We start from the raw sequence: 25,950 nt of genomic DNA on the forward strand, positions 1-25,950 counted from the left end.
AAAATAGAGTTATTGTGAGGACTAAATGGGATACTGTATACACAGCACCCAGGACACACAAATGTTCAATAAATGGCAGCTGGTGTTGCTGGTATTGTTAGGATCTGTTCAGAGGGTCTTATCTACTCTTTGTTGACTTTTTTTTTTTTTTTCAATTTCAGAGGGGCTGTGGAGAGTGGGGCAGTTACCAGGCCTCAATGTGAGGGCAGGCCTAAGATGTCTCTAGGATGGTTCTTCCTTCTGGAGGCCACCCAGTACAGCAGTTTGGCACCCATCACCTTCACAAAGGAGCACGCAATGTCAACTGGAGGGAGGAGGACAGTGGGGGGGCACACATCAGCTTGTGCTGGATTAAGGGACCACAGAGTTAAACTAGGGGCTGCTTCAGGGCCTGAGCTCTGTTACTCAGACTTTTCTTCAGGATACATAACAAGGTCCACAGTCCATGTGAAAGGCACTGATTCAAAATCACAGTCAGGCTGACAGTGGGTAGACATTCTCCCTGGACAGACGTGGCAGAGCAGGATAAATTTCACGGAGTGTAGCCCTTACCTGAAAAGGAGCCCGTCACCAGCCATGGCATAAATGACCCTCGGCATCGGGAAGAGGGACCCCAGCAAGCTGACTGTCAGTCCTGCAACAGACCCAATGGCCACTACGAATTTGGCAGCATAGAAGCCATGAGCCACAAACATCTCCATGAGTGGGGATTCCGTGTCAATGGCATAATATGGCACCATCAGAGTTAAGATCACGCTCACCTGTTAAAACAAGAGAAGACAGGGCTGGAGGTACAGGGGAAGAACAGCATGGATAGAGGCCCCATGGGAGAGGAAAGAGCCCTGCCCTGGAGGCAGAGGCTTTCATGGCAGTTTGGATCCATCACTTGCTGGCATGTGCCTTTGCTGTAGGCCAGTCATCTGGCCTCTAGGCCTTTCTCAGTATTTTCTCCCCACATGTGAATTTAGTGGACTGGGCCAGAAACTCTATCTCTCTGGTCCTTTGATATCTGAGGAGTAAGTCTGCAGGTATTTCAGCCCCATGAAAGCAGAGCTATGCTAACAGTTCAGTGGAGAGCAGATATTTCCAGAAGGAAGGAGCTGCGGCCAATGCCCTGCAACCAGGGCCTGGCAGGGACCATGAGCACCCTGCCCACGTGGACATGACTCTCATTTCTCTTCTGCTTTCTGGTCCTACAGGGTCTTATCTGTACTCCCTCTTACTGTGAAACACTAGAGATAAAATCTCCAAAGATAAGTGCTTAAGAGGTCTATAGCCTATTAACTGTTGGGACCCAGATAAGGACTCATATTTCTATTTCCTTTCTCTAGCTTAGTCCTAGGATCCAGGCAGGCCAACAAACAAATGATGGCATCAGGACAGAATCAAGTCCTACTGACTATATGGCTGTCAGACAACTATGGCTTTGCTTAATCAGGAATCATTTACTGTGTGTGCTATAAGGGTCCACCCCCCAGAGAAGAGGGAGATGCGAGGGAGGAGCAGAAGAGGAAATAAAGAGCAGAATGTCTTTGCTATTCCCTCTACCCTACCACCCCTCCCTCAACACTCTGCCTATGGGGAGAAATCAGGGTATGGACAGGACAAAGCCACTGGCATGCGTGTGCATCGGGGAGGTGATAAGCACTTCACTGGGGGCTCCCGGGACCTACTCCCCTCACATATTATTGATCTGCCTAACACCCCTGCCTTCAGAATTGGCCATAGGCAATGGAGCCACCAGTCATATGGCCAGATATGGGAGGCCCCCCAGGCCTATGAAGGCCAAATTGACATCAAGAAGGAATTCAAAGCCTGAAGGAAAGAGAGTGGTCACATGTAGACCATTTCTTTGCCTATTCCTCTGGAGCCAAGACCATCCAGTGGAGCCAAGGGCTACCAGGGAGGACAGGATGTCCCAGCCCAGCCCAGCAACCTCATTCTTTTCATGGTGGTGAAGGGGCTGTCTGCTGACCAGTACAAGACCAAACAGCTCCTAGGGCATGTTTAATGCCTGTGCAGTATGAAAGAGAATGCTTCCTAGTAACATAAACACTTGCAATATTTCCTTTGGGGATGGGGCAGGGTGGGCTGGAGGAGTGGGATTGAGCCTCCTCCAGCCTCAGGAAGTCTCCTGAGTTAGATTAGGATGGGTAAAAAGTTGGTGGATCATAGAAGTACTCCGTGGTCTATAAAGTGCTATTCTAAGGAAGGCACTGTGATGATTGACTGTATTGTGTGTGATAAGGGCCCACTCCTGGAGGAAGGGCAGAAATGAAGGAGGAGTAGAAGGGGAAACGCAGAGTGTCCTTGTTGTTCCTTCTGCCCCGCAACCCCTCCCTCAACATTCTGCCCACAGGGATAATCAGGGTAGGTATGGACACGATGAAGCCCCTTGCATGTGTGTGCTAGTGGGAGGCGATAATTGAAGCACCCATAAGACCTCTGGGTAGGCAGCTGAATGTCTGTAAACGACCCTCAAGTTTGCTCTGTGTTTTTCTCTGGCCTCTAGAACAATCCTGTTTTGCAGGTTGCCTTAATGATCAATTGGTCTGGCTTCCTTAGCTAGTTGCTAAAGATGTCTTTTTTTGGGAAAGAGAAACAGCAAGGCTGGTCAGCGGCAGCACCCGCCGCTGCCAGCTCTTTCCTAATTGTGGTGACGCAAGTGAGTGCGCCCCTCAGGACCTGAGAATGTTTGTGGAACCACACACTTCCTGGCCTGTGAGCTGATTTTCTCCATTGCCAGGGGCAGAGGGGGATGTTGGATGCAGCTGGGCTATTTCTGTGATAGAAATTCTGGGATGGGAGCTGCGAGAGCAAGCATCAGAGCGTGAGGAGTGTCTCAGGGGCGTGATCCTGAGGAAGACAAGGCTGAAGTCTTTATTCTGGGGCTCCCCTAGGTAGGGATACCTGAAGGTGAATTTGAGCTGGTGTAACAAGAGGGAGCAACAGCCAAAAGAAATGGCACTTTCCTCCCCAGATTTAAAGGGAAGAGAGTTTGTAGAGGACAATGTATTCTCTCTCCCTGCTGTGCAGGGAGCCTCGCCTCTTTGCTGCCGGGAAGCTCCCAGAAGACAGAAGAGCATTGAGGAAAGTGCACAGAGGCCCACAATGCCTTTGCTCGCACACCCACCCGTTACTGCCAGCCTATGACCTGAGCTCCTTGGACGGCAGCCCATTCCCTGCACACCAGCCCCTGGGGCAGCAGCAGACACCAAGAGCTTGTGAGGATGGAGGGGTGGGAATGAAGGCCAAGGCTGAAGTGAAGGCCTGGGGCTTCTCCTCTTCTTCAGGTTGGAGTCCTAATTTTTTTCTTGTCATGGGGAGTGGGGAATGGGGCTACAGGGGAGAAAAGACAGGCACACAGACACCGAGAAGACATAGGAAAGGAATCCTTCCTGACAGAGAAGGGAGCTCAGTGCCAGGGCCACATCGTGAGGAGGGTCCCGCAAGCATCTGGTACTTACAGACACATATGCTGTCAGGCAGATGACCAGGGAGGCAGTGATAGCATAAGGGATGGACGTGTTGGGATTCTTGGCTTCCTCTCCAGTGGTGGCGATGATGTCAAAGCCAATGAAAGCGTAGAAGCATGTTGCCGCTCCTTGCAGCACCTGTGTGGACGATGGCATTTGTTAGACTCAGAAGGTCAGGGCAGCACCAGGGCCTTAAATGTGGAACCTGCAATTGCCCTATGCCCTGCAGACATGACTGAGTGACTGAGTGAGTAACATGGTGGAACTCGTGCTAAACATGCAAGTTCTGATCTCCTCTACTTTCTAGCTGTGTGGCTGTGGGCAATTCTCTTATGATGTGTAAATAGAGATAAGAAGAATTGGCCGGGGGCAATGGCTCATGCCTGTAATCCCAGCACTTTGAGAGGCCGAGGCGGGTGGATCATGAGGTCAAGAGTTCGAGACCAGCCTGGCCAACATGGTGAAACCCCGTCTCTACTAAAAATAAAAAAATTAGCCAGACGTGGTGACGCGTGCCTGTAATCTCAGCTATTCAGGAGGCTGAGGCAGGAGAATTGCTTGAACCCGGGAGGCAGAGATTGCAATGAGACGAGATCGCGCCATTGCACTCCAGCCTCAGCGACAGAGGGAGACTCCATCTCAAAAAAAAAAAAAAAAAAAAAAAAAAATGCTTCTGGTTCTTAGTGTAGGGGATTCAGATACTTCTGCATAAGGAAGAATGATCCTACCTAAATTACTGTTAGTACCCCCTGACAGATCAGCTCTATGGTAACTTCCAGATCTGAAATGATATAAAAGATTTTCAGATCTTCAGATATTCTATTGTCTTCATTGGGAAGACAGGGTAAAGACAGTTAATTTGTTGCTCCTTTTGGGGCTTGAGTGACCTAGTTGGGCACGAGGCAGGAGGTCAGAGTAAAGCTGGGGGATGGTATCCAGTCACATCTGCTGGCAGTCTGTCTGCCAGGAGTCCACATGGCTCCAGGGGTGTTTGGGAACGTATTATATATGTCAAAATGTCAGTGAAAACCTTCCATTGAACAGTGACTACTTTCTTTGAAAGAACCTATTGAAGTTTAAATGAGAGTTCCCCACCTTGGTATTTTCACTGTTAGCTTTAAGTAAAAAAGTGCCTCTTTGAATGCTTAGGGATGTCCTTTTAGAAGGTGAGAGATATTTTTGGACTTGCATGTATGGGGTGAGGGAAAAAAATGCAAGCCCTAGCCAGTGGTCCAGGAGGTGAGACCCATTGCAGACTGGACCATTTTATTTTTCTTTTCTCCACATTCCGTTTATAAATGATGGAAATCAAAACGTGTGCCAAGCTGACACTTTTCCAAAATTTTCACTCTTACTTTCCTCACTGACTTCTCAATAAGACAAAATATGAAATACTAGAACCTGTAAGGTACATCACAAAATCAAAGATCTTCTCAAACCTTCAGAAGCAAACTTTGCTCATCTGTAGAATAAGCTGGTGTTTCCTACAGTTTCTCTCAGCTGGGATTCTAGTGTCCGCGATTCTTATCCTGGAGGTCATGGAATTCAGGCATCTATAAATTTTGCTGGGAAAAATTACATATGTTTTTTCACTACCTTCTAGTTGAATTAGCATTTCTTTCAGTTATGAATGTAGGTGACAAACTAACAATACCTGTGCCTGTGTCACCAATAGCAATCAGATATTTTCATTTCATATGAGAGTTGTTGCAGAGATCTTGAAATATCACTTATGCTTATTACTACTTTCAGATTATGATAGTTATTAGACATAGAGGTTAACATATAAATCCCTAATAGAGAAGCACATTGTTACTAGATTACAATACAAAAATAAAATAAAATTAAAAATACTTAATACTACATTTCAATATAATTGATTTCCTTTGAATTCCTATGTAATTAGGCTATTCATTTAAAATCACAATTCTCATAAGGGATCCACAGGCTTCATCAGACATCCAGGTGGTCCATGGCACAAGAAAATTTAAGAACTCCTGGTCTATTCTAATAAGTCAGGTAGAAAGAACTTCTCAAATACAAGCAGTTCCATCTCTAGATGGCTACTTTCCAGAAGAGAAGAGAAGAGAGCTCCTGCTTTCCCTACAGCAAAGTTTTTCATACAAGGGTGTGGAAAATGTCTTTGGCCTCCAGACAAGGAGAGAAAGTAGATCTCACCTCATCATACATGGAGGTTCACAGGCTTGGAAATGTGCTTGTTTTCACTTATCTAGAAAATATTACTGGTCTTCAAGGATGAATGGATGCTAGACTGCAGGCTTACTAAGTAGTCCTGATCAAGCAAAGTCTCACTTTAAGATAGGTCCTTCATTTTTGACAAGGGTGCCAAGAACATTCACTGGGGAAAAGACAGTCTCTTCAGTAGATAGTGCTGAGAAAACTGGATATCCATATGCGGAAGAATGAAACTAGACCTTTATCTCTCATCATTTACAAAAATCAAATCAAAATAGATTGAAGACTTAAATCTAAGATCTCAAACTATGAAACTACCACAAGAAAACATTGGGGGAAAATCTTCAGGACATTGGTCTGGGAAAAAGTTTCTTGAGCAATACCTCACAAGCACACGTAACCCAATAAAAACAGTTATTCTGCACGTTCAAGTCCTTTGTGGAAATAAGCGGGGTTATAAATAAATCAATATGTTGGCTATCTCTATGTCTTAGGGAACTCATTCACCTTTTTGTACTTTGTTTTCATCCAACGTTTTCAACAGCAATCATAGGCTGTAAGACTACCCCTAGGGGATATTTGGAAAGATGTTTGGAAAATCTCCAGGACATTGGTCTGGGCAAAAATTTCTTGAGCAATACCCCACAAGCACAGGCAACCAAAGCAAAAATGGACAAATGGAATCACATCAAGTTAAAAAGCTTCTGCACAGCAAAGGATACAATTAACAAAGTGAAGAGACAACCCACAGAATAGGAGAAAATATCTGTAAACTACTCATCTGACAAGGGATTAATAACCAGAATATCTAAGGAGCTCAAACAACTCTATAGGAAAAAATCTAATAATCTGATTAAAAAATGGGCAAAAGATTTGAATAGACATTTCTCAAAAGAAGACATACAGATGGCAAACAGGCATTGATAATCACATAAATGAAAATCATAGCTACAATCAGATATTATCTCACTTCACTTAAAATGGTTTATATCCAAAAGACAGGCAATAATAAATGCTGGCAAGGATGTGGAGAAAAGGGAACACTCGTACACTGTTTTTGGGAATGTAAATTAGTACAGGCACTATGGAGAAGAGTTTAGAGGTTTCTCAAAAAACTAAAAATTGGGCTACCATATGATCCAGCAATCCCACTGCTGGGTATATACCCAGAAGAAAGGAAATCAGCATATTGAAGAGATATCTGCATTCCTTCCTTTTTTTTTTCTTTTTTTTTGCATTCCTATGTTTGTTGCAACACTGTTTACAATAGCTAAGATTTGGAAGCAACTTAAGTGTCCATCAACAGATGAATGGATAAAGTAAATGTGGACATATACATAATTGAGTACCATGCAGCCATAAAAAAGAATGAGATCCGGTCATTTCCAACAACATGGATGGAACTGAAGATCACTATGTTAAGCAAAATAAGCCAGGCATGAAAAGACAAACATTGCATGTTCTCACTTATTTGTGAGATCTAAAAATAAAAACAATTGAACTCATGGACATACAGAGTAGAAGGATGGTTACCAGAGGCAGGGAAGGATAGTTGGGGGCTGGAGGGGGGGAGGTGGGGATGGTTAATGGGTACAAAAAAAGTAGAAAGAATGAGTAAGACCTACTATTAGATAACACAATGGGGTGATTATAGTCAATAATAATTGTACATTTTAAAATAACTTAAAGAGTGTAACTGGATTGTTTGTAACTCAAAGGATAAATGTTTGAGGAGATGGACACCCCATTCTCCATGATGTGCTTATTTCACATTGCAAGACTGTATCAAAATATCTCATATACCCCATAAATATATACACCTACTAAGTACCCACAAAAAAACCCAGAAAAACAGGTCCTCCTTTCTCTTCCTTTAACATTTATTCTTCCCTTCTACACACACAGACACATATATGTACACACACAAACATGTACACACATACATACATACAAATACATATAAACACAGATACACACACACATGCATACACACATACACATGCAAACACATATACATACATATACATGCATACATGCACTCCTCTTGTAAATCATTTAGTGACCTGGCACAACAACCATATAAATATGGGCAAAGCAATCTTAGAAAAAGGTGAGAGGTTTGTGAACCATGCTGTGTAAGGAAGAACTGGGGACCTGGGGATGTTTAACTTGAAGAGCAGAAGACTCAGTGGAAGATGCAGAGGACATCTTTAAATATGTGCAGTACCGGCAGTTGGAGTCAATGTGATGTACACTATAGGCTTCAGAGGAAATCCTACGGCCATGCACATGGGCATGATTGGCTTTGGTTAGGAGCATAGACTCTGTAGATTGTCAGGGCCAGGTTGATTCTGCCACGTATTAGCTTGGTGACCTAGAACAAGTTCTTAACCTCTTGGAGCCTAAGTTTCATTCTTACTTAAATGGAGATAATAATAGCACTTAGCTCATAGTGTTGTTACAAGGATAAAATGAGATAATATAGTAAACTGCACTCCTATATTTGAGTAATATATAAGAGCTCAATAAATATTAGCTCTTACCACCAGTATTATTATTACAATTCTAAGTTTTTCTAGAGCAGTTGACACCCAAGGATACAAACTCCTCCTCCTTCTCCTTCTCTCCTCCTTCTACTCCCCTACCTTCCTCCTTTTAGAACTTGACTTGTGTATACTAAGTGCTACCATGTGCCAGGCACTGTGCTTGGTGATGGGGATATAGTCATGAGCAAAAAGTACCCAGCTTGATTTTACGGAGATTGAGTCTAGGAGGATACTGCAAGATCCCAAATGCAATCTTGATTATGGTAACCAACTCAACAAGATTAATAAGCATCTATATTATTCATAAAACAGAAATGCTACTTTCCTCTAAATGAACAAGAGAAGGGATGGCAATTACTGATAATGATTAGCTACCAGAAAGTTAACTATGATCAAGTAGGGAAAAGAGGAAGTAAAACTTGCAAAGAGGATGTCTCTTAGCCTGCATTTGCATATGTAGAACTAGAAAGCAAGTATAGTTTAAGAAAGACTAGACAAATCAAAGGCAGGACATGTGGAGGTTCTACCACATTAGGCAGTCAAGAGAATTTATTAATAACGCAGGCGATTCAAACAAAATTTCACTGAGGGACCATAGTCAGGTCTGGGGAATATTTAGGCAGGGTTAAGGGAGCTGTCTAGGGATGTTGAGGCATCAGAGACTTAGCAACACTGAGAAGTTGTCATCCTGAGGCCTAAGTGTAGGGGGCAGAATGATGTCCTTGAGTCCGGTGGGAGCTGGAGGTTTGGGGCAGAGATTCCTTGAAGTAGCTGCCTTGTGGAGGCACAGCCAGTGTGGTGCCAAGGTTGGGAGGTAGCGAGGAAGAAATACTCTGGCCTTGCTTTCTTCTCTCCTTCTGACCTGATAATATTTCCCATTGGCTAAATTCAACAGGAAGCAACCTGGAGCAGAGAACAGGGCATGAAGGGTGGAGAATAAGTCTGGGGAGCGGAGGCAAATGGAGAAGAAAGACCAGCATACCTACCAAGGTCAAACTGAACTTGGCCTAACAAGACATAGATGAAATAAACAGAGTATTAAAGAGAAGATAATAAAATTAGCAAAAAGGGTCATCTTTTTACTTGAGTTAGTTTGAATGAGCTTTTCTTCCTTGCAAGGAAATGGTCCCCGATTGGTAAATACAAAGACCCATGAAATGAAACTGTATATGGGTGTCTTTACCCAAAGAACCACTGAAACTGTTTTCCACGTCACTCTATCCAGATTTCAGATCTGACTACTGGTGTTTATAATTAGGATACACTTCCATGCATAAAAGCACATGTGCAGTACCTAGGGGTGAGCATCTGTGAATAAAATTGGTGGGTGAAATGTGTGTATGTGTGTTTGTGTGCAAGTGTATGTGTATTTCTGGGTTGATAGGTATGTTATCCTAACTCTTTGTTTTAATGTTTTGCAAAATTAAAAAATAGTATTGAAAAAAAATAGCTAGGTGTGGTTGTGTGCACCTGTAGTTCTAGTTACTTGGGAGGCTGAGGTGGGAAGATTACTTGAGCCCGGGAGGTTGAGACTGCAGTGAGCTGTGATCACACCACTGCACTCCAGCCTGGGTGACAGAGTGAGACTCTGTCTCAAAAAAAAGTACTGACCTTTGTATTTGATGATATAGCTGAGATTGTTGTTCAAAGTCAACCTGGTGTAAAACTCAGCCAACTGATCCAGAACAGAGTTCATCCCTCTAGAATGGCATTGTGGGAAAGCAGCACGTGCCTCAGTTGCTGGAGGGCTTCTGCTTAGTTAGTTGTCAAAAGCAATGTCATTAGTGGCCTGCTACTCAGTGTGTGAGGTCTCTAAAAACTGGCCCCCTGCATCTTGCTGATATTTGAGAGGCGTTCGGATGAGGCAACCTTCACACATTCTGCCTCGGCCAGTCTGCCGGATGCGAGGGAGATAATTAGGCGCCTTTATATTATTCACTCTCTAGGCAACAAAATTCCAACTTTTCACAGCATTTTCTACCACCCTCATGCCCCAGCTCTCTTAGCAGCCTGTCCCCAGTGACAGTGGAATGTGCTAATAGGTTCCCACAAATGGATTCAGATGTGGAGAACATGAAAAACAACTTTTCCTTTGTTTGGAGGCTGTCAGGATTCCCCACAAATGATTGCTATAGACCATTTTCCTGGGAGCTATTTGTGCTGGTAGAGTGTCTTATTTGCTTAAAGAAAAACCATAAGATAGTATCAAGAACAAATAACATGAAGGGAACACGCATCCAACAATGTTCAAGGGCTGAGGAATTGCAGATGGAAGCAGGGGTTCAGCTGAAGGCCAGAGTTACTTGATATAGGGAAAAATGTTTGTTGTTCTTAAACTCTTCAAGACCACAGAAGCACTTGACCCAGAACGTGTAAGTGAGTAAACCACTCCTTAAGCTATTTTCTTTGGAAGGAAGTGTTTGGAGCAGGGGAAAGAGTAGGTTTATGAGGGGTCCGTGGTTAGAGGATGGATTGTTCATTAACTCTTTCAAAGTCCTTAAGAATTGTGTGGAAAGTCATGTCATGCTATTCTTATAAATCATCTCCTGTACAATGGTTTCCTCCATTCCATCCTACCTAAAGCAATTGAAGAATAAAGTGGGTTGGACCTCTGTACTAGTCCCCTAGTCGGGGTAGAGGTAAGGGTTTTGCTAAGGAGTGAAGAAGTTCATGTATCTGTTGATGAGGCAACACACTTTTGTAGACAATTGTTAGGTAACAGTGCGAGGAATGTGTGTATTACCTTGGTGTATGACATGCTCATGAGATAGTGTCAGACCTTAAAAAATAGGGTCTAAATTCAAAATGACTTTGCTGGACTTTGGAAAAGTGACCTGAAACCAAAGTTGAGAAATAACAGGTCCAGGCCCATTCACTGGGAAAGAAATGTACTACGTAGAAATCCAAGGCCAGGCAGAGTGCAGAGAGGATGAATCAGCAACATCTTCACACTGGGCTGTCCTTTGTTCTCAGGTGATACTTTTAGGCACATTCACTAGGACATATATCATCCCCAAGTTTCCTTTAGGGATAATGGAATTGCAGCAAAACATTCTCAATCCCAGCCAAGCTTTTTTCTTGGCCAATGACAAATCTACTTAAGGCAGTAGGCTTGGATTGGAATGAGGACAGTGAACAGAAGTGCAAAAAAAGATAACCAGTTCATGGCCTCAAACCCAGGTGGCAGTGGGGTAAATAAGTACTTTGGCCCATCCAGGACTGGGATCGAATTTCAGCTCTATTACTTACCATCTAGATCTGTGTCTTTAACTTTTCTAAGCTTGAGCTATTTGCATGTAAAAGTGGAGATCTCTGTACTTATTTTGCAGGGCAGTTGTGAAAATTAAATTAAAAGTGTACATGAAAGGGTTTGTCACAAAGAAAATGGTCAATGTTGGGAAAAGCATCCTTCATTTCTTTCTTATGACTGACTTCTAATCTTCTCTTAGGAAAGTTAGTGAGAACCCAGGATGTATAAGTGGGGAACCCCAAGGCTGGCATGATTAGCTCCTTCCTTGATGAGGCAGGCTCCTGATTGAGGAAGGATGTGGAGCCCCTGAGAAGGAAAGGGAGACCCCCAAAGAGAATAAAGGCCTCAGAACAAAACACAAGGCTAAAGGCAATGCTAAAATGTGCCTCCATCTTCTTCAGGATGGGTAAAGAACATTTACGCAGAGGATATTAACTCTTTCCAGTCTTTAAGTGGGGCCTAAACTAGAGTGTATGTCGTTTGGGTGAGCTAATAGGAGGATTCTGAAAATTAAATATCAATCAAGTAATTAAGAAGAGTTTTAGAATTGCATTGACAGGATGTCTTCATAAACAATGAATACGCAGCCTGGGTCAGTTGAACTATTTTCTATCTCTTAATATTCCTCCAAGATTCTATGACTTCATGAAAGTTTAAAGGAAATATAACATTTTAGATTTATGACCCTACTACTTACTAAAGAAAACTCAGAGAGAATGATCGTGATACACAAGGTACTGTACTGGTAGAAAGGGCTTTGGAGTCACACAGATCTGGGCAGAAACCCCAGCCCCGGAGCTGACTAGCTAAGTGAGGTCAGGTCAGTTTCACAGCCTCTATGAGGATTCTCCACTTTTAAGTTAGGGATAACAGCACCGCTCAAAAGTTTTGTTTTAAGAGTGAGATACTATTCATAGAATACGATGCCAGGAACTTAACAGGTAGTCAATAAAAACTAGTTCCCTCCTCGTGTAGTTTTAACTATTGACAACCATAACAAGCTGCACATAAAAACATCCAAGATTTTGCTGTTTTTTTGCAAACATGTGGTGCAATTAGTTTTGCCACATAATAGATGAGAAAAACTGAAAGCACAGAAGTTAATTGATGGCCAAAGTCTTCCAGTAAGTCCATGACCCAATAATTTATTATATTGTTAAGAAAATGGTGAGGACATTTTCCTGCTATGATGAAAATGCAATTGAGGACCAAGAAGCAGCTTCTCGGCTCCTTCTGGAATCTCTGCCTGGTTCAGCCTGCCTGCCTCCACTCCTGCCTCCACCATGTCCATCAGGGTGACCCAGAAGTCCTACAAGGTGTCCACCTCTGGCCCCCAGGCCTTTAGCAGCCGCTTCTACACGAATGGACCTGGTGCCCACATCAGCTCCTCAAGCCTCTCCCGAGTGAGCAGCAGCAGCTTCCGGGGTAGCCTGGGTGGAGGCTATGGTGAGGCCAGCGGCATAGGAGGCATCACCGCTGTCACGTTCAACCAGAGCCTGCTGAGCCCTGTTAACCTGGAGGTGGGTCCCAATATCCAGGCCATACACACCCAGGAGAAGGAGCAGATCAAGACCCTCAACAACAAGTTTGCCTCCTTCATCGACAAGGTACGGTTCCTGCAGCAGCAGAACAAGATGCTGGAGACCAAGTGGAGCCTCCTGCAGCAGCAGAAGATGGCTCGGATCAACATGTTTGAGAGCTACATGAACAACCTTAGGTGGCAGCTGGAGGCTCTGGGCCAGGAGAAGCTGAAGCTGGAGGCGGAGCTTGGCAATATGCAGGGGGCTGGTGGAGGACTTCAAGAACAAGTATGAGGATGAGATCAATAAGCGTACAGAAATGGAGAATGAATTTGTCCTCATCAAGAAGGACATGGATGAAGCTTACATGAACAAGGTAGAGCTGGAGTCTCGCCTGGAAGGGCTGACTGATGAGATCAACTTCCTCAGGCAGCTGTATGAAGAGGAGATCCAGGAGCTGCAGTCCCAGATCTCGGGCACGTCTGCGGTGCTGTCCATGGGCAACAGCCGCTCCCTGGACATGGACAGCATCATCGCTGAGGTCAAGGCACAGTAGGAGGACATCGCCAACTGCAGCTGGGCTGAGGCTGAGAGCATGTACCAGATCAAGTATGCAGAGCTGCAGACGCTGGCTGGGAAGCACGGGGATGACCTGCGGCGTACAAAGACTTAGATCTCCGAGATGAACCGGAACATCAGCCGGCTCCAGGCTGAGATTGAGGGCCCCAAAGGCCAGAGGGCTTCCCTGGAGGCCCCCATCGCAGATGCCGAGCAGCGTGGGGAGCTGGCCGTTAAGGATGCCAGCGCCAAGCTGTCGGAGCTGGAGGCCACCCTGCAGCGGGCCAAGCAGGACATGGCGCGGCAGCTGCGTTGAGTACCAGAAGCTGATGAACGTCAAACTGGCCCTGGACATGGAGATCACCAGCTACAGGAAGCTGCTGGAGGGCGAGGAGAGCCCGGCGGGAGTCTGGGATGCAGAACATGAGTATCCATATGAAGACCACTAGCGGCTATGCAGGTGGTCTGAGCTCCGCCTATGGGGGCCTCACAAGCCCTGGCCTCAGCTATGGCCTAAGCTCCAGCTTTGGCTCTGTCGCGGACTCCAGCTCATTCAGCCGCACCAGCTCCGCTAGGGCCATGGTTGTGCAGAAGATTGAGACCCGCAATGGGAAGCTGGTATCCGAGTCCTCTGACGTCCTGCCCAAGTGAGGAGCTGCGGCAGCCCCTCCCAGGTGCCTCTACTGTGGCTCCCCCAGAGCCCGGGAGGGAGGCTGCTGTGCAAGGGAGCACAGGGAACAGGCGACCCACCTGAGGCTCAGCCCTAGCTCTCAGCCCACCCCGGGGGAGTTTACTGCTTGGGGACCCCCCTTGCCTTCAGCTACAAAACAATTCAATTGCTTTATTTTGTCCAAAAAAAAAAAAAAAAAGAAAAAAGAAAATGCAACTGAGTTTCAGGAAAACATTCCTTCTTTTCACTCTTGTAATTTGTTGTTTCTCTTATATGATAGGAAAGGAACAGTTTGTATCATAAGATAATATAGATCTGGGGATCCAGAATGGGGCCAACAGTGTTTCTTTGTCTCTTCTTTTGGGTTTAAGCAGTTTCAGTATTTATTCATTTCAAAGAGGAGGGATGAACTTTGTAGTTCTGTGGAATTCTTATAGATAAGGAGGAGACTAGGAATCTTGGCTTAAATTGCTTCCTTGCTTATTTCTCTGCATTGAAGGGCATGGCATGGTTCAGAATAAACAGAAGTGATTTTGAGTGTTCTCCAAGAAACATTTCTGATCCCTGGACATGTTGGAGAAAAACCAGTCTAAGCAAAAGCTGCAAAAGCAAAGTGGGTGGAATCCTGGACTTGCTTTCTGTCATCAGTTCTAGGCAGACTTGCCTCTCTCAACCTTAGGTTGTTCATCTGTTAAATGAACGGATAGGACCAGGTAACCTCTAAGGTCCCTGACAACTCAAAATTCTCTGATTTATGTTCTACCATGAAGAAAAGGTGGGCTAGTGAATTTCACCAATAAATCCACAACATAAGTATTTTTAGTCATCCTAGAGAAAGAAACCAGGTGCAACTCACAGCCACTTGTCAGTATAAAGAATTTGCCACTCTGACCTTCCTATTTTTCTCTAGCATAAACCACACTAGCCAGATCATGGAATGAGATCTGAAAACATCCTTTTGGTCCAGCCCACGCTCTTGCTAACCCCTAGACCACACCAGGTAAACCCGCCTGTCATGAACTATGCCTTTGGAATGGGATTTATAGCACAGCCCTCCATTAGGCCAGCTCAGCTGTCCTCTGACCTCAGTGGGACTCTCCTCCTAGAGTCAAATGCTGACATTGGAATTAAAAACTGTCATTTTCCTAGTTTCATACCCAGGCAAAACTCATCCCTTCCCTACTGTCCCCTTTCCCTGGCCTCCTTTACTGCCTTGTGTATTTATGTTCTTCTTGATCTCTCTTAGTAGATTGTTGAGATAATTCTATTGAACTGAGCTGTTCTTGCACAGACTTTGGAGTCAGGCAGTCCTGGCTGACTGGGTTCTGCCACTTACATTGTGTGTTTAACAGTAAGCCATTTGAACTCTCTGAATGGGAGTTTTTTTCATCTTTAAGAGCAGAATGTAAATATCTTCCTCACAAGATTATCAGGATGATTAAATGAGATAGTACATGCAAAGCCACTTAGCACAATTTTAGGCAATTGCAGGTTGCCAAAACATTGAATCTATTGTTGTTATTTGTATAAAATAAGATCTTAACAAATGCCTGTGGAAAAAAAAACAACACACAAGAACCACCTCTTCAGGATATTCCAACTAAATTCAGATCAAAATTTGATAAAGAGGGTGCTGTGGTAATTATGGAACAGAACAGCATTTTCTTGAAAATATGTCTTAGGTTGGTCACAGGGTAGAAGGCAGAGTGTGTGACAGGCACACCAGGTGTTTGGAACAAACTTACCCCTGACCAGCCGTGGGGCAAGAACTGGCCCTCCGCCCAGTATTTCCCATTGATGAAGAAGAGGCCTGCGATCATGATGAACACCCACACTGCCAGGTTCAGCACATTGAGAACATTGTTGAAGCCTACGGAATTCTTCACCCCCAGAGCAACAATGATGGTCACGATGACCGCAATCAACAGAGCCAGAAGGTCTGGGTATGATTCTTCACCTTTCCCTAGAGAGGAAAGACATGATTTGACATTGTCTGGAGGGAAGAAAGGGCCATGCAAACTCCTGGTCCTACCCCAGTGCATCACACTCAGCTTTAAGAAGGGCAGTAAATTGGGAGGCTGAGGCGGGCAGATCACGAGGTCAGGAGATCGAGACCATCCTGGCTAACACAGTGAAACCCCGTCTCTACTAAAAATACAAAAAATTAGCCGGGTGTGGTGGCGGGCGCCTGTAGTCCCAGCTACTTGTGAGGCCGAGGCCGGAGAATGGCGTGAACCCGGGAGGTGGAGCTTGCAGTGAGCCGAGATCGTGCCACTGCACTCCAGCCTGGGGGACAGAGCGAGACTCCGTCTCAAAAAAACCCAAAAAACAAAAAACAAAAAATAAACAAAAAAGAAGGGCAGTAAGTTTGTAAAAGGAACTCTGTGTGTGTGTGTACCTACACATGCCTATGCTATAGTCCACAAGCAGATACAGGTGTCTATTTGCAAATGAGCAGGATTTGGTAGATAGGTAAGATGATCTGGTATCCTGGGCCAAAAATTGGGCTATGTGGTGTGACAATTACAACAGTGCCTATGGAACCATGGCACAGAACATTTGAAGTGGGAACCATCCTGGGATATTTGGGATGTATATTTGGGTCTAACATGTTTGAAAATTGTTTTTATCTTCATTATTTTTAATTTTAATTTTACAGTCTGTAAAATTTCCACCCCATTCCCAAACCTTTTCTTTATCAACAAATTTAAGAATGTGTGTCTTTAAAAATGATGGTAAGAGGGGTTTTCTGTCCTTTTGTGTATATGTGGTTGCAGAGAAAAAAATAACCAGTGAACACACCCTGTCTGCTTGGTGTTGCCCAACGGCCAGTGGACTCCTGCCCTCTGTAGAGTGGAAAAGGCACTGCCTCAGCTGTCAGGGATCTTGAATTTCAGCTGTACTTTTGCCCATAGCCAGATGTGTGGCCTTGGGCAAGTTGCCTCATCTCTCTGGACCTCATTTGTAAAGTGAAGGACATGAATGACCTGATTTTGGAGGACTCTTTTAGACCTAAAATTCTATGCAATCAGCACGCAGAACAGGTTTGTTCTTTATATTTTTATCTTGTCATGGTACTTGGGTGCTCAGCATTTTTGTCAGTTCTTTTGAGATAGGAATATCGAAGTTAGATGACTTGACACAGCCACAGAATCATTCCTTGAAAGTTCTGAGGCAAGATTCCAGAGCTTCCTCAACTATTCTTTAGCTTTCCTAGAATGTGAGTTTATCAGGCATCAGGATGGAGAGTGGCCGGGCACAGTGGCTCATGCTTGTAATTCCAGCACTTTGGGAGGCCAAGGTGGGTGGATCACAAGGTCAGGAGTTTGAGACCAGCCTGGCCAACATGGTGAAACCCTGTCTCTACTGAAAATACAAAAATTAGCTGAGTGTGGTAGCTGAGTAGTAATCCCAGCTACTCAGGAGGCTGAGGCAGGAAAATTGCTTGAACCAGGGAGGTGGAGGTTGCAGTGAGCCCAGATCATGCCATTGCACTCTAGCCTGGGCAATAGAGCAAGACTCTGTCTCAAAAAAAAAAAAAAAAAAAAAAAAAGAGTGGATGGCAAATGATGGATGGAGCCTGAGGTCTTATGGTATTTGTTACATGAGCTTCTGATGGTTTAGCATTCACTGTTACATTACCCCTCCCTGACCTCTTCTAGGCTGGAACCCATTTTATTCATTAAATTTTTTTTCATTGAAATTTGGAAAAAAAATCTGACGAAACCACTGGAGAAATTACTGACAGTTCTTTTTTTCCTGCATTGGTTTTATTTTTATATAGCTATTGACATGTGCATGTATGGTTTGTATCCTTTGACGTATGACATTACATTAAAACATAATCCATGTTATTACAAGTTTCCCTAATCATCCTTTTAACTGCTAGCTACATAGCATTTGTCTGCAATTTACTTAGTCGCTTGCTCCACTGTAGAATATTTAGGCTGTCTCTAACTTTTTGTTATTGTGAATAAGGTTATGGTGAGCATCTTTTTGTATAATGCTTCCATGGACATTAGAATTATTTTTTAAGGATGGATAGATTCATAGAGAAAGAATTACTTTGCAAAAGAAAAAGAGAGATATATTTAAGGCTTTTGATACATTTTGCCAAATCGCTTTCTGAAAGGAGAACTAATTTATGTGGCTCGGTGAATTTGCATGTTGAGGTTAGGAGGATGTGGCAATCTCACCCAGGCCATTGAGGGTTCCCACGCTGTCCGCCATCCAGCGGCTGATGGTGTGGTTGGCTAGTGAGTCAAACATGCTGCTCAGAGCACTGGCTCCGGCCGCAGTGCCAATCAGGTACTCCAGGATCAGGTTCCAGCCAATGAAAAATGCCACAAATTCCCCGACAGTGACATAGCTGTAGGTGTAGGCAGATCCTGTGGTCTTGGGGACTCGAACTCCAAACTCTGCATAGCAGACGCCTGCAAGGGACAGACATACACAGATGGTGGACTTCAGGAGATGAGCTGACATCCTGTGGCCAACAATCTTGGGTGGAACATACTGAGACTCTCTAGGATCTCAGAACAAATACACAAAGTTTTACGTATATGAATCGATTCAGAGCCAACTCTTACTTCTTCCAACCTCACTTCTGAAAAATGCAAACTTGAATGACTAGCAAGGCAATCAGAACTAATTCTACTGAACTGTTGGAAACTGATCTTCATTTAGAAAAAATTCCACTTGTGTGTGTCTCTGTCACGTTCCTTAGGTGTCAGATATCCTGTGTGAACATGGGCCTAATTCATTATGACCCCCACCCTTGATGGCACCAGGGTTATATTATGCACAAACTTCTTCTCTTTCAGTTTTTACATGTTATAGAAGGTGCTCCTCATTTGAGAGTGATACTTTGAGCAATCTGTGAAAATGCTGTACTATATCTAGGGGGTAGATAAAAGATGCAAATATAAATAAATGACTAATTATTAACAAGGAAATCTAGCACGTGCACAAAAGGTAATTTAACAAACACTTTTAGAGTCCTACCATGTGCATGGCAGGGTGTGAAGCACTGGGTATAAAAAAGACAAATGGCATATGCCCCTGCCCTTAAGGGGAGAGAGGCCATCAGTACCCACTGTAGGCTGTGTAAGCTTGACAATGTAAAAATGTATAACAATGAGAGGAGAGATGTGAGACATGTACTTAGAGGGTTTTGAGGCATATGTAGGGATTAATTGGATGAAGAAGGTGGAACATGAGGCAAAGACATGGCAGAGAGAGACAGTATGAAGTATTTGGGTGGAGGGGAGTGTGCACTGAGGTATTAGGAGGAGATGACACTGGCCAGGTAAGCAGACCCATGTGTTTTCCAAAGTGGGTTCAGGGCCCACTTCCACCAGAATCATTGAATCCTAATTTCAGGAGATAGGAATCAGGATGCTGCATTTTAACCAGCTCCCCAGGTAACGCATGTGCTCACTTGTATCAGAAATGCACTGGAATATTGCCTCATTCTTTGACATAATTAGAGAATACATTAGAAAGAGATTAAGAACATACCAAACTTCTGGGAGTTGGGAGAGTTCCCTATTTTGTGCTAGGAATTCTGGGTGTGGGCCAGTGGGTGGGGCAACGAGTTGGAGGTCAGACATAGGACAGCTTGGAGGAAACATACCAGGGGTGGGATGTAAGAGGATGTAGGAGGGAACTCAAAGTCAACTTTACCTTCAGTCCCAATTCTGTTAAGGGCCAACCCTGAAGTTCTCTCATCACAAACCAGGGAACAATAGTTCACTCTTTTGTGAATAAAGAGAGCAGGTTTCTTCTCATTTGGAAGGGGGTGAAATCAATGCAAAGAAGCAAAAACGGAGATGTCAAAAGCAATGGCACAATAAATGATTCCATGTGATGTACTATCTCTTCTTTCCCCTCAGCTGCTTCAGTTGTCAGGATGTTTACATGGAAGAAGCACTGGACCAGTTATGCTGGGCTCCTGTTTCTACTACATCCCTGTAGATTCAGCATCCTTGTTTCTAAAATAAAAGTATTACACCAAAGACTCTCTTAAGGATCTCCTAACTCTGACCCTCTAGGATTCCATCTGTTATATTGAACTTTGTAATTTTTTTTGCTGCAAAATCTATTGAGCACAGCTTAGGTTTTCTTTTACATCAGTTACCATATTGTTCAGTATTATGGAGATGCTGTCAGGGATAGTGAAGCTGTTTGTCTCTACATTAAATGGCCCAGTCTGTTATTTATTTTGAGTTCCTATGTCAGCCCTCCTCCCCTTGCTTTGTAAATATAGCTTTCCATCTCCTTCCTTGATGTCAGACTGTCAGTAGTTACTTCTTGTTGCTGTCCCAGTGCTTACCTGGAGCAGTCAGACCGCCTCTTTTCTAAATTGCTGCTTCCAACACCTGATATTTAAATTGTTAGAGTGAGTCTAAAATTAAGAGGAAATGGTCTTTGAAGAAAGGCCCTGAAGAACTCTTCCATGGGGAAAGTATAGAGTGTGTACACATTAAATACAAGAACCTGTTGATATTTTCTTGGATGCTGTGTGTTTTCAGGGTTCTCGGGAGTTGAGTTTGCACATACGGATTAGTTGCTCTTTCAGTGCTGTGTGAGGAAGGAAGTGAAGACGCAACTCACTTCCCTGCTTTGGTATTGGATCCACAGCATTATCCAATAACTCCTATATTCTATGAGCTTATTCTTATCACCCAACTTTACCACCTGATATTGTACAAGATTTATAAGTAAAATCTTTTCCAAATGATGCTTTTGAAGCAGGCACCGATTTGATTGCAGATTTAATTTGGAGAGCCAATATTATGGAATTTGTGCAATCAAACATTCTCTCTGTAACATTCGATCTGACAAATTAAATTTAAAAATACCCATTTTGCCACCAGAATACACTTGCCAAGGGTAATTAGCAAATAGCCAAGTCTTCATTAGGTCTTGTGAATGGACAAGTCCATTGCTGTCCGAATCAGAGAAAGAGGCCCTGGCTGTGCATGGTATAAGGAGCATTTGGAATCTTAGTCATTTCCCAAGGTCCTGCTGGGGTCCTAATGACTATAGTTTGGGGAGAACAGTGGGAAAATCAATCAGGCACTAACCATATAAGACAATTTCTGCTCCAAGAAATCATTGTTTTGGACACACTGTAAAAGATCTTATAATATTTTAAAGTCTTTCTGATTTGTTTGTATGGAGAAATTCAGACTTAGAGTTGGTACTAGAGAGCATCTAGCCTGGCATTGAAGCTCACTAGTGATAATTGAATGTTTACAGCCTCAAATATCCTGAGAAAAATGTTTTCTTTCAACTATTTTAAAATATCTGGTATGTAAGAGAAACACATTTAAGAGTATCTTTCTAATTTCAATGACAAATTAAAAGCATGGAAACGGATTTTTTTTTTTTTTTTTTAGATGGGGTTTCACTCTGTCGCCCAGGCTGGAGTGCAGTGGTGCGATCTTGGCTCACTGCAACCTCCACCTCCTGGGTTTAAGCCATTCTCCTGCCTCAGCCTCCCAAGTAGCTAGGACTACAGGCATGCACCACTATGCCTGGCTAATTTTTGTATTTTTAGTAGAGATGGGGTTTCTCCATGTTGGCCGGTCTGGTCTCAAAGTCCTGACCTCAGGTGATCCTCCTGCTTCATTCAGCCTTCCAAAGTACTGGGAAGTACAGCGTGAGCCACTGCGCCCGGCGAAACCTCGGTTTTTATCCTAGATTATCTAGGGTCCTAGATTACTGAGTGTTGAGGGGCAAGTTACCCTCCTATGGATGAAATGAGATGGCCAATTAGATACAGTTTAGGGTCCCTTCTGGTGCATCATTCTTTGGTTTTACAGCTAAAGTCAACTCTTAATCATCTAGTTAGTGAGAGAATCCCTGTAGAAAATACTGTATGAACCAATGGTTCTCAGTGAAGGTGGTACTGACTCCTAGGGGAATTTTGGAAATATGTGGGAGTGTCTATGGTTCTCACGATGATTGTGGGCACTTGTGGCATTAAGTGGACAGGGACCTGGGCTGTTCATCATTCTGCAATGTGACTGACTCATAGAATGAAGCTCTGTCTTGTATCATATATGACTGCTGATGGCCCCAGTGGACATTGATTTAAGTACAAACCTGTTTATAATTTTTGAACTTGAATTTATCTCCATTTTACATATACACACAAAGCATTTTTTTTTTTTTTTTGCGTGGCTTTTTAGACACTGAATTTTCCAGGACTGCAACAGCTGCGTAAATTGAGAGACAGTTGTCTTTTGTTTGGTTTGGAATTTACCGACTTGATCATCATTTTGGAAGACCATCATCAACAACAATGTTATTCATGGTCTTTGAGCATCAAATAACAGTCCTGTATGAGTCTGCATTTGTGGCAGTTGTACTCACAGTAGTTCTACAAATGACTCCAAACATCTGACGACTTCGTTGCGTCTCCTAATGTACGCATGCCCTATCATTCACATGTTGAAATAAATATTGTTTTTATTCAAAATTACTTTCCTTTGATTTATCTTTCACACTCAGGACATATTTATTTTTTAAAAAATTAAGTGCGTAGGAAGGTAACCATCTCTAGTTTTCATCCAGAATAGTAGAGGAAGCATTACAAAGTATTTATTACCAAAAATGAATTTGGGTGTACTAGGGTAGAGAATCACTGTTTTAAATGAGAGATCAACGGCTGGGCATGGTGGCTCATGCCTGTAATCCCAGAACTTTGGGAGGGTGAGGCGGGTGGATCACCTGAGGTCAAGAGTTTGAGACCAGCCTGGCCAACACGGTGAAACACCGTCTCTACTAAAAATACAAAAAAATTAACCAGGTGCAGTGGCGGACGCCTGTAGTCCCAGCTACTCTGGAGACTGAGGCAGGAGAATCGCTGCAACCTGGGAGGTGGAGGTTGCGGTGAACTGAGATTGTGCCACTGCACTCCAGTGGGGACAACAGAGTAAGACTCTGTTTCCAAAAAAAAAAAAAAAAAAGGGAGAGATTAACGTATAAATAATATTTACTTAATTTGGTGAATCCATTAAAAAATTTTGCCCCTGAGTTAGCTTTCTAATCATATTTGCCTTATGCTATTATCAAAGCGATTTTACATTTTGTGGTTATCCACCAAGTGATTAGAGGGAGACGTATATTGATTTCAAAAGTACTTATTGATATAGCTAGAGAGAGTCAATATGAAATCCAATGTTTAGGTGCAGGCAGCCATCAGTGAGTGACTGCATGCTGCAGACAACATGATGGAAATTTTCCCTTAGTGTTGGTCAGAGATGAGAATTCTAAGTCCTTGAGAAATATAAAGGATTTATTTCAGCAGGACTAGAGGTAATAAGCCTGCAAGTCTGGCATCTTTTCAATTACCCACCATATAAATCTATTGCAAACATATTCCTATTTATATTTTGTCCCATTTCTAGTGTTTTATATTTCTATACCCAGAACTATTTGTGGTTAAATTGATAATTTGCCAGCCTAAAAATCAGTTAGAACTTGGAGTGAACTTCCACATTGAAAAGTGGGTTGGGACAAGGTACCGGGAGATTCTCGATTTGCAATATTCTCTGTTAATCCTCTTATATGTATCCTAGATGATGTGTGATTTGGGGTTTCAGAAAAATATGGTCTTTTTCAATGTGAATTTCTTTTCAAGTTAGAGTCTATGGTTCTATCATATATGTAAATAAAGAGCCAGCCTTAGGTTTAGTTCTTTCAGACAGCCTACATACAATGTTGACCTTTCTAAACTATGCTTAACAGAGCACAACCCAATAGCAAAGATAATCATGACATGCTTCTCCCTCTCTAATTCTGCTGAGTCACTTGCAGCCTACCCGGATTCCCTATTGCCCTTTTAGAACCAGGAAGCAAAACTTCTCCTTCCTAACAGGGTAAAGGAGAAAGACCAAGCTGGGAGTAGGCAAAAGGAGGAAAATTCTATTTTTAAGTGGGGAAGCTTTTCCACTTAAGGGGGAAGTTATTGGGGGTACAGTTTATATAATATGATGAATTCAATTATTATGTTGCCTGATCATAAGTGGAGAAAGGCTTCCCCACTTAAGACATAAATTTCCCTCTGCATTCCACCAAAGAAAGCCATTAGATAAATAAGTACTTTTAAATAAGTGTACTTTCACCTGGAAGGATTAAATCTAGGGGTTATCCACACTTGAATGCCAATTACCCTACTCAGATAGACAGATTTTCCCATTAATATGTAACTTACCTTACTTTGACTATTCCCTAACCTACTTATCAGCTAATTTAACAGTTTCCCAAATAACTTTTGACTTTCTAATTTCCTTCCTTTATTCCACACACATTGTTAAGTGGCTACGAAATGAGGAACTGTAATGAATGACAGAGACACAAATGGTAAGACAGATTTCCTGACCTTGAGGCATCTATATTTCAATCAGGAAAAAGTTTAATAAACAGCTGATTCCATGCGGCCAGTATTTAATACTATTGAGCATTTATGAGGTGTTCTTGGAGCTCAGTGCGGTGAGCGTGGTTCTTGGGAGCATGGTTCTTTGGTTGCTGTGGAAGCCCGGAGACTGGGGAGGGAGTGTTTTAAGCTACTTCTTGGAGGGTGAGTTGGGCTTTGCCAGTCAGAAAAACAATAGAGGAAAGGGTGGTTTCAGGCAGGCGAAAATGTGTAGCTGGGCAGACACATGCAGGCTACTTTGGAGACTGTGGAAGATGAGCCTGCAGAGGTGGACTGAGATCAAGTGATTGAGGGGGTGGGACCTTTTTAACAGATGAGTGGACTACCTGAAAAGGACTGTACAGTTCATCTACTTGTATAGTTTAAAGCTCTCTCTTAGTTGTAGAACTCTATTTTCCACACACAGTCTTATTTGAGAGCCCAATACATAAATAGGTAAAAGCAGGTGGCTCTGTTTGAAGGGGTGGGAGAACCGAGGCTGGTCTGCTCAAGGTCTCCTTCATCCCATACCTCCCCAAAGCCCCTGACCCTCCTCTGTGGACCCCTAGGGCTGTACTGAGCATGGGAATGGGAAGGGGTGTCAGTTGCTCATCAGAGTTGTTCTTTTATTTTATAAATGATGCAACTGAGCTCCAGATCTGAAGCTGTGTATTCAATTAATGGCAGAGTTTGGGCTAGAACTGAGGTCTCCTGATATCCAGCCTTAGGAGCTTTCTAATTCACTCATTCATTTATCCAATGCACTGGTAAGGGATCATCTCTATGTATCTATATCAGCTTTTAAGGATTCAAAGGTGAACAGGAAGAATACAGTCTCTTTTTTGTGGGCCTTATAGTATCATGGAGGAAACAGACCAGAAAACCAACCAACCAGAAGGACTGTCCAAAGGGAAAGAGGCTATCAAGAATTATGAGAGGGAGTGGAGGCAGGTGTCCAAGAAAACAATTTGCCAACTTTACAGTTTCATTCAGGCCTCTGGGATCAGCAACAACTGGAGTGTTGCTCAGAGGTTCGGTCAGGCTGCCTTGAGTGGGCCATAGGTCGCCGATATCAGGCCCTATTAGGTATTTTGCACATACTGTGTCTTATACTTCACACTGGGTAGGCAGGAAGGTTGGGATGGGCTGATCTAGCAAATGGATGAAGTCAGTGATTTCTCATCCATGAAGTCAGTTCTTCCCAAGTGCCAACTATCTGCCATCTCCCAGACACAGGATGGAATCAGCCGTTGGGCTACACTGGTGAAATTCACTACTTGGGCCCAAACATGTCTTTAAGAAAGTCCT

General features: G+C 43.4%; 1 protein-coding gene, 1 long non-coding RNA gene and 1 pseudogene across 2 annotated transcripts in view; 2 read left to right on the forward strand and 1 right to left on the reverse strand.

Annotated features, from left to right (window-relative positions):
- LOC134761052 (uncharacterized) overlaps positions 1–22,663 on the forward strand; it is a 38,337-nt gene extending 15,674 nt beyond the window's left edge. Inside the window, exon 3 of the long non-coding RNA XR_010139300.1 lies at positions 20,111–22,663. This is a non-coding gene — a long non-coding RNA (uncharacterized LOC134761052). The remainder of the gene's footprint in view (positions 1–20,110) is intronic.
- SLC7A14 (solute carrier family 7 member 14) overlaps positions 1–25,950 on the reverse strand; it is a 131,712-nt gene that overhangs the window by 25,502 nt on the left and 80,260 nt on the right. Inside the window, exons 3-6 of the mRNA XM_002814273.5 lie at positions 18,413–18,649; positions 15,962–16,179; positions 3,468–3,614; positions 553–761 (exon numbers count right to left, since the gene is read on the reverse strand). Coding sequence (XP_002814319.1) covers positions 553–761; positions 3,468–3,614; positions 15,962–16,179; positions 18,413–18,649 — 811 coding nt within the window. The remainder of the gene's footprint in view (positions 1–552; positions 762–3,467; positions 3,615–15,961; positions 16,180–18,412; positions 18,650–25,950) is intronic.
- On the forward strand, positions 12,682–14,361 carry LOC112132701 (keratin, type II cytoskeletal 8-like; annotated as a pseudogene).

Source organism: Pongo abelii, chromosome 2, assembly GCF_028885655.2.
Source record: "Pongo abelii isolate AG06213 chromosome 2, NHGRI_mPonAbe1-v2.0_pri, whole genome shotgun sequence".
Taxonomy (NCBI): domain Eukaryota; kingdom Metazoa; phylum Chordata; class Mammalia; order Primates; family Hominidae; genus Pongo; species Pongo abelii.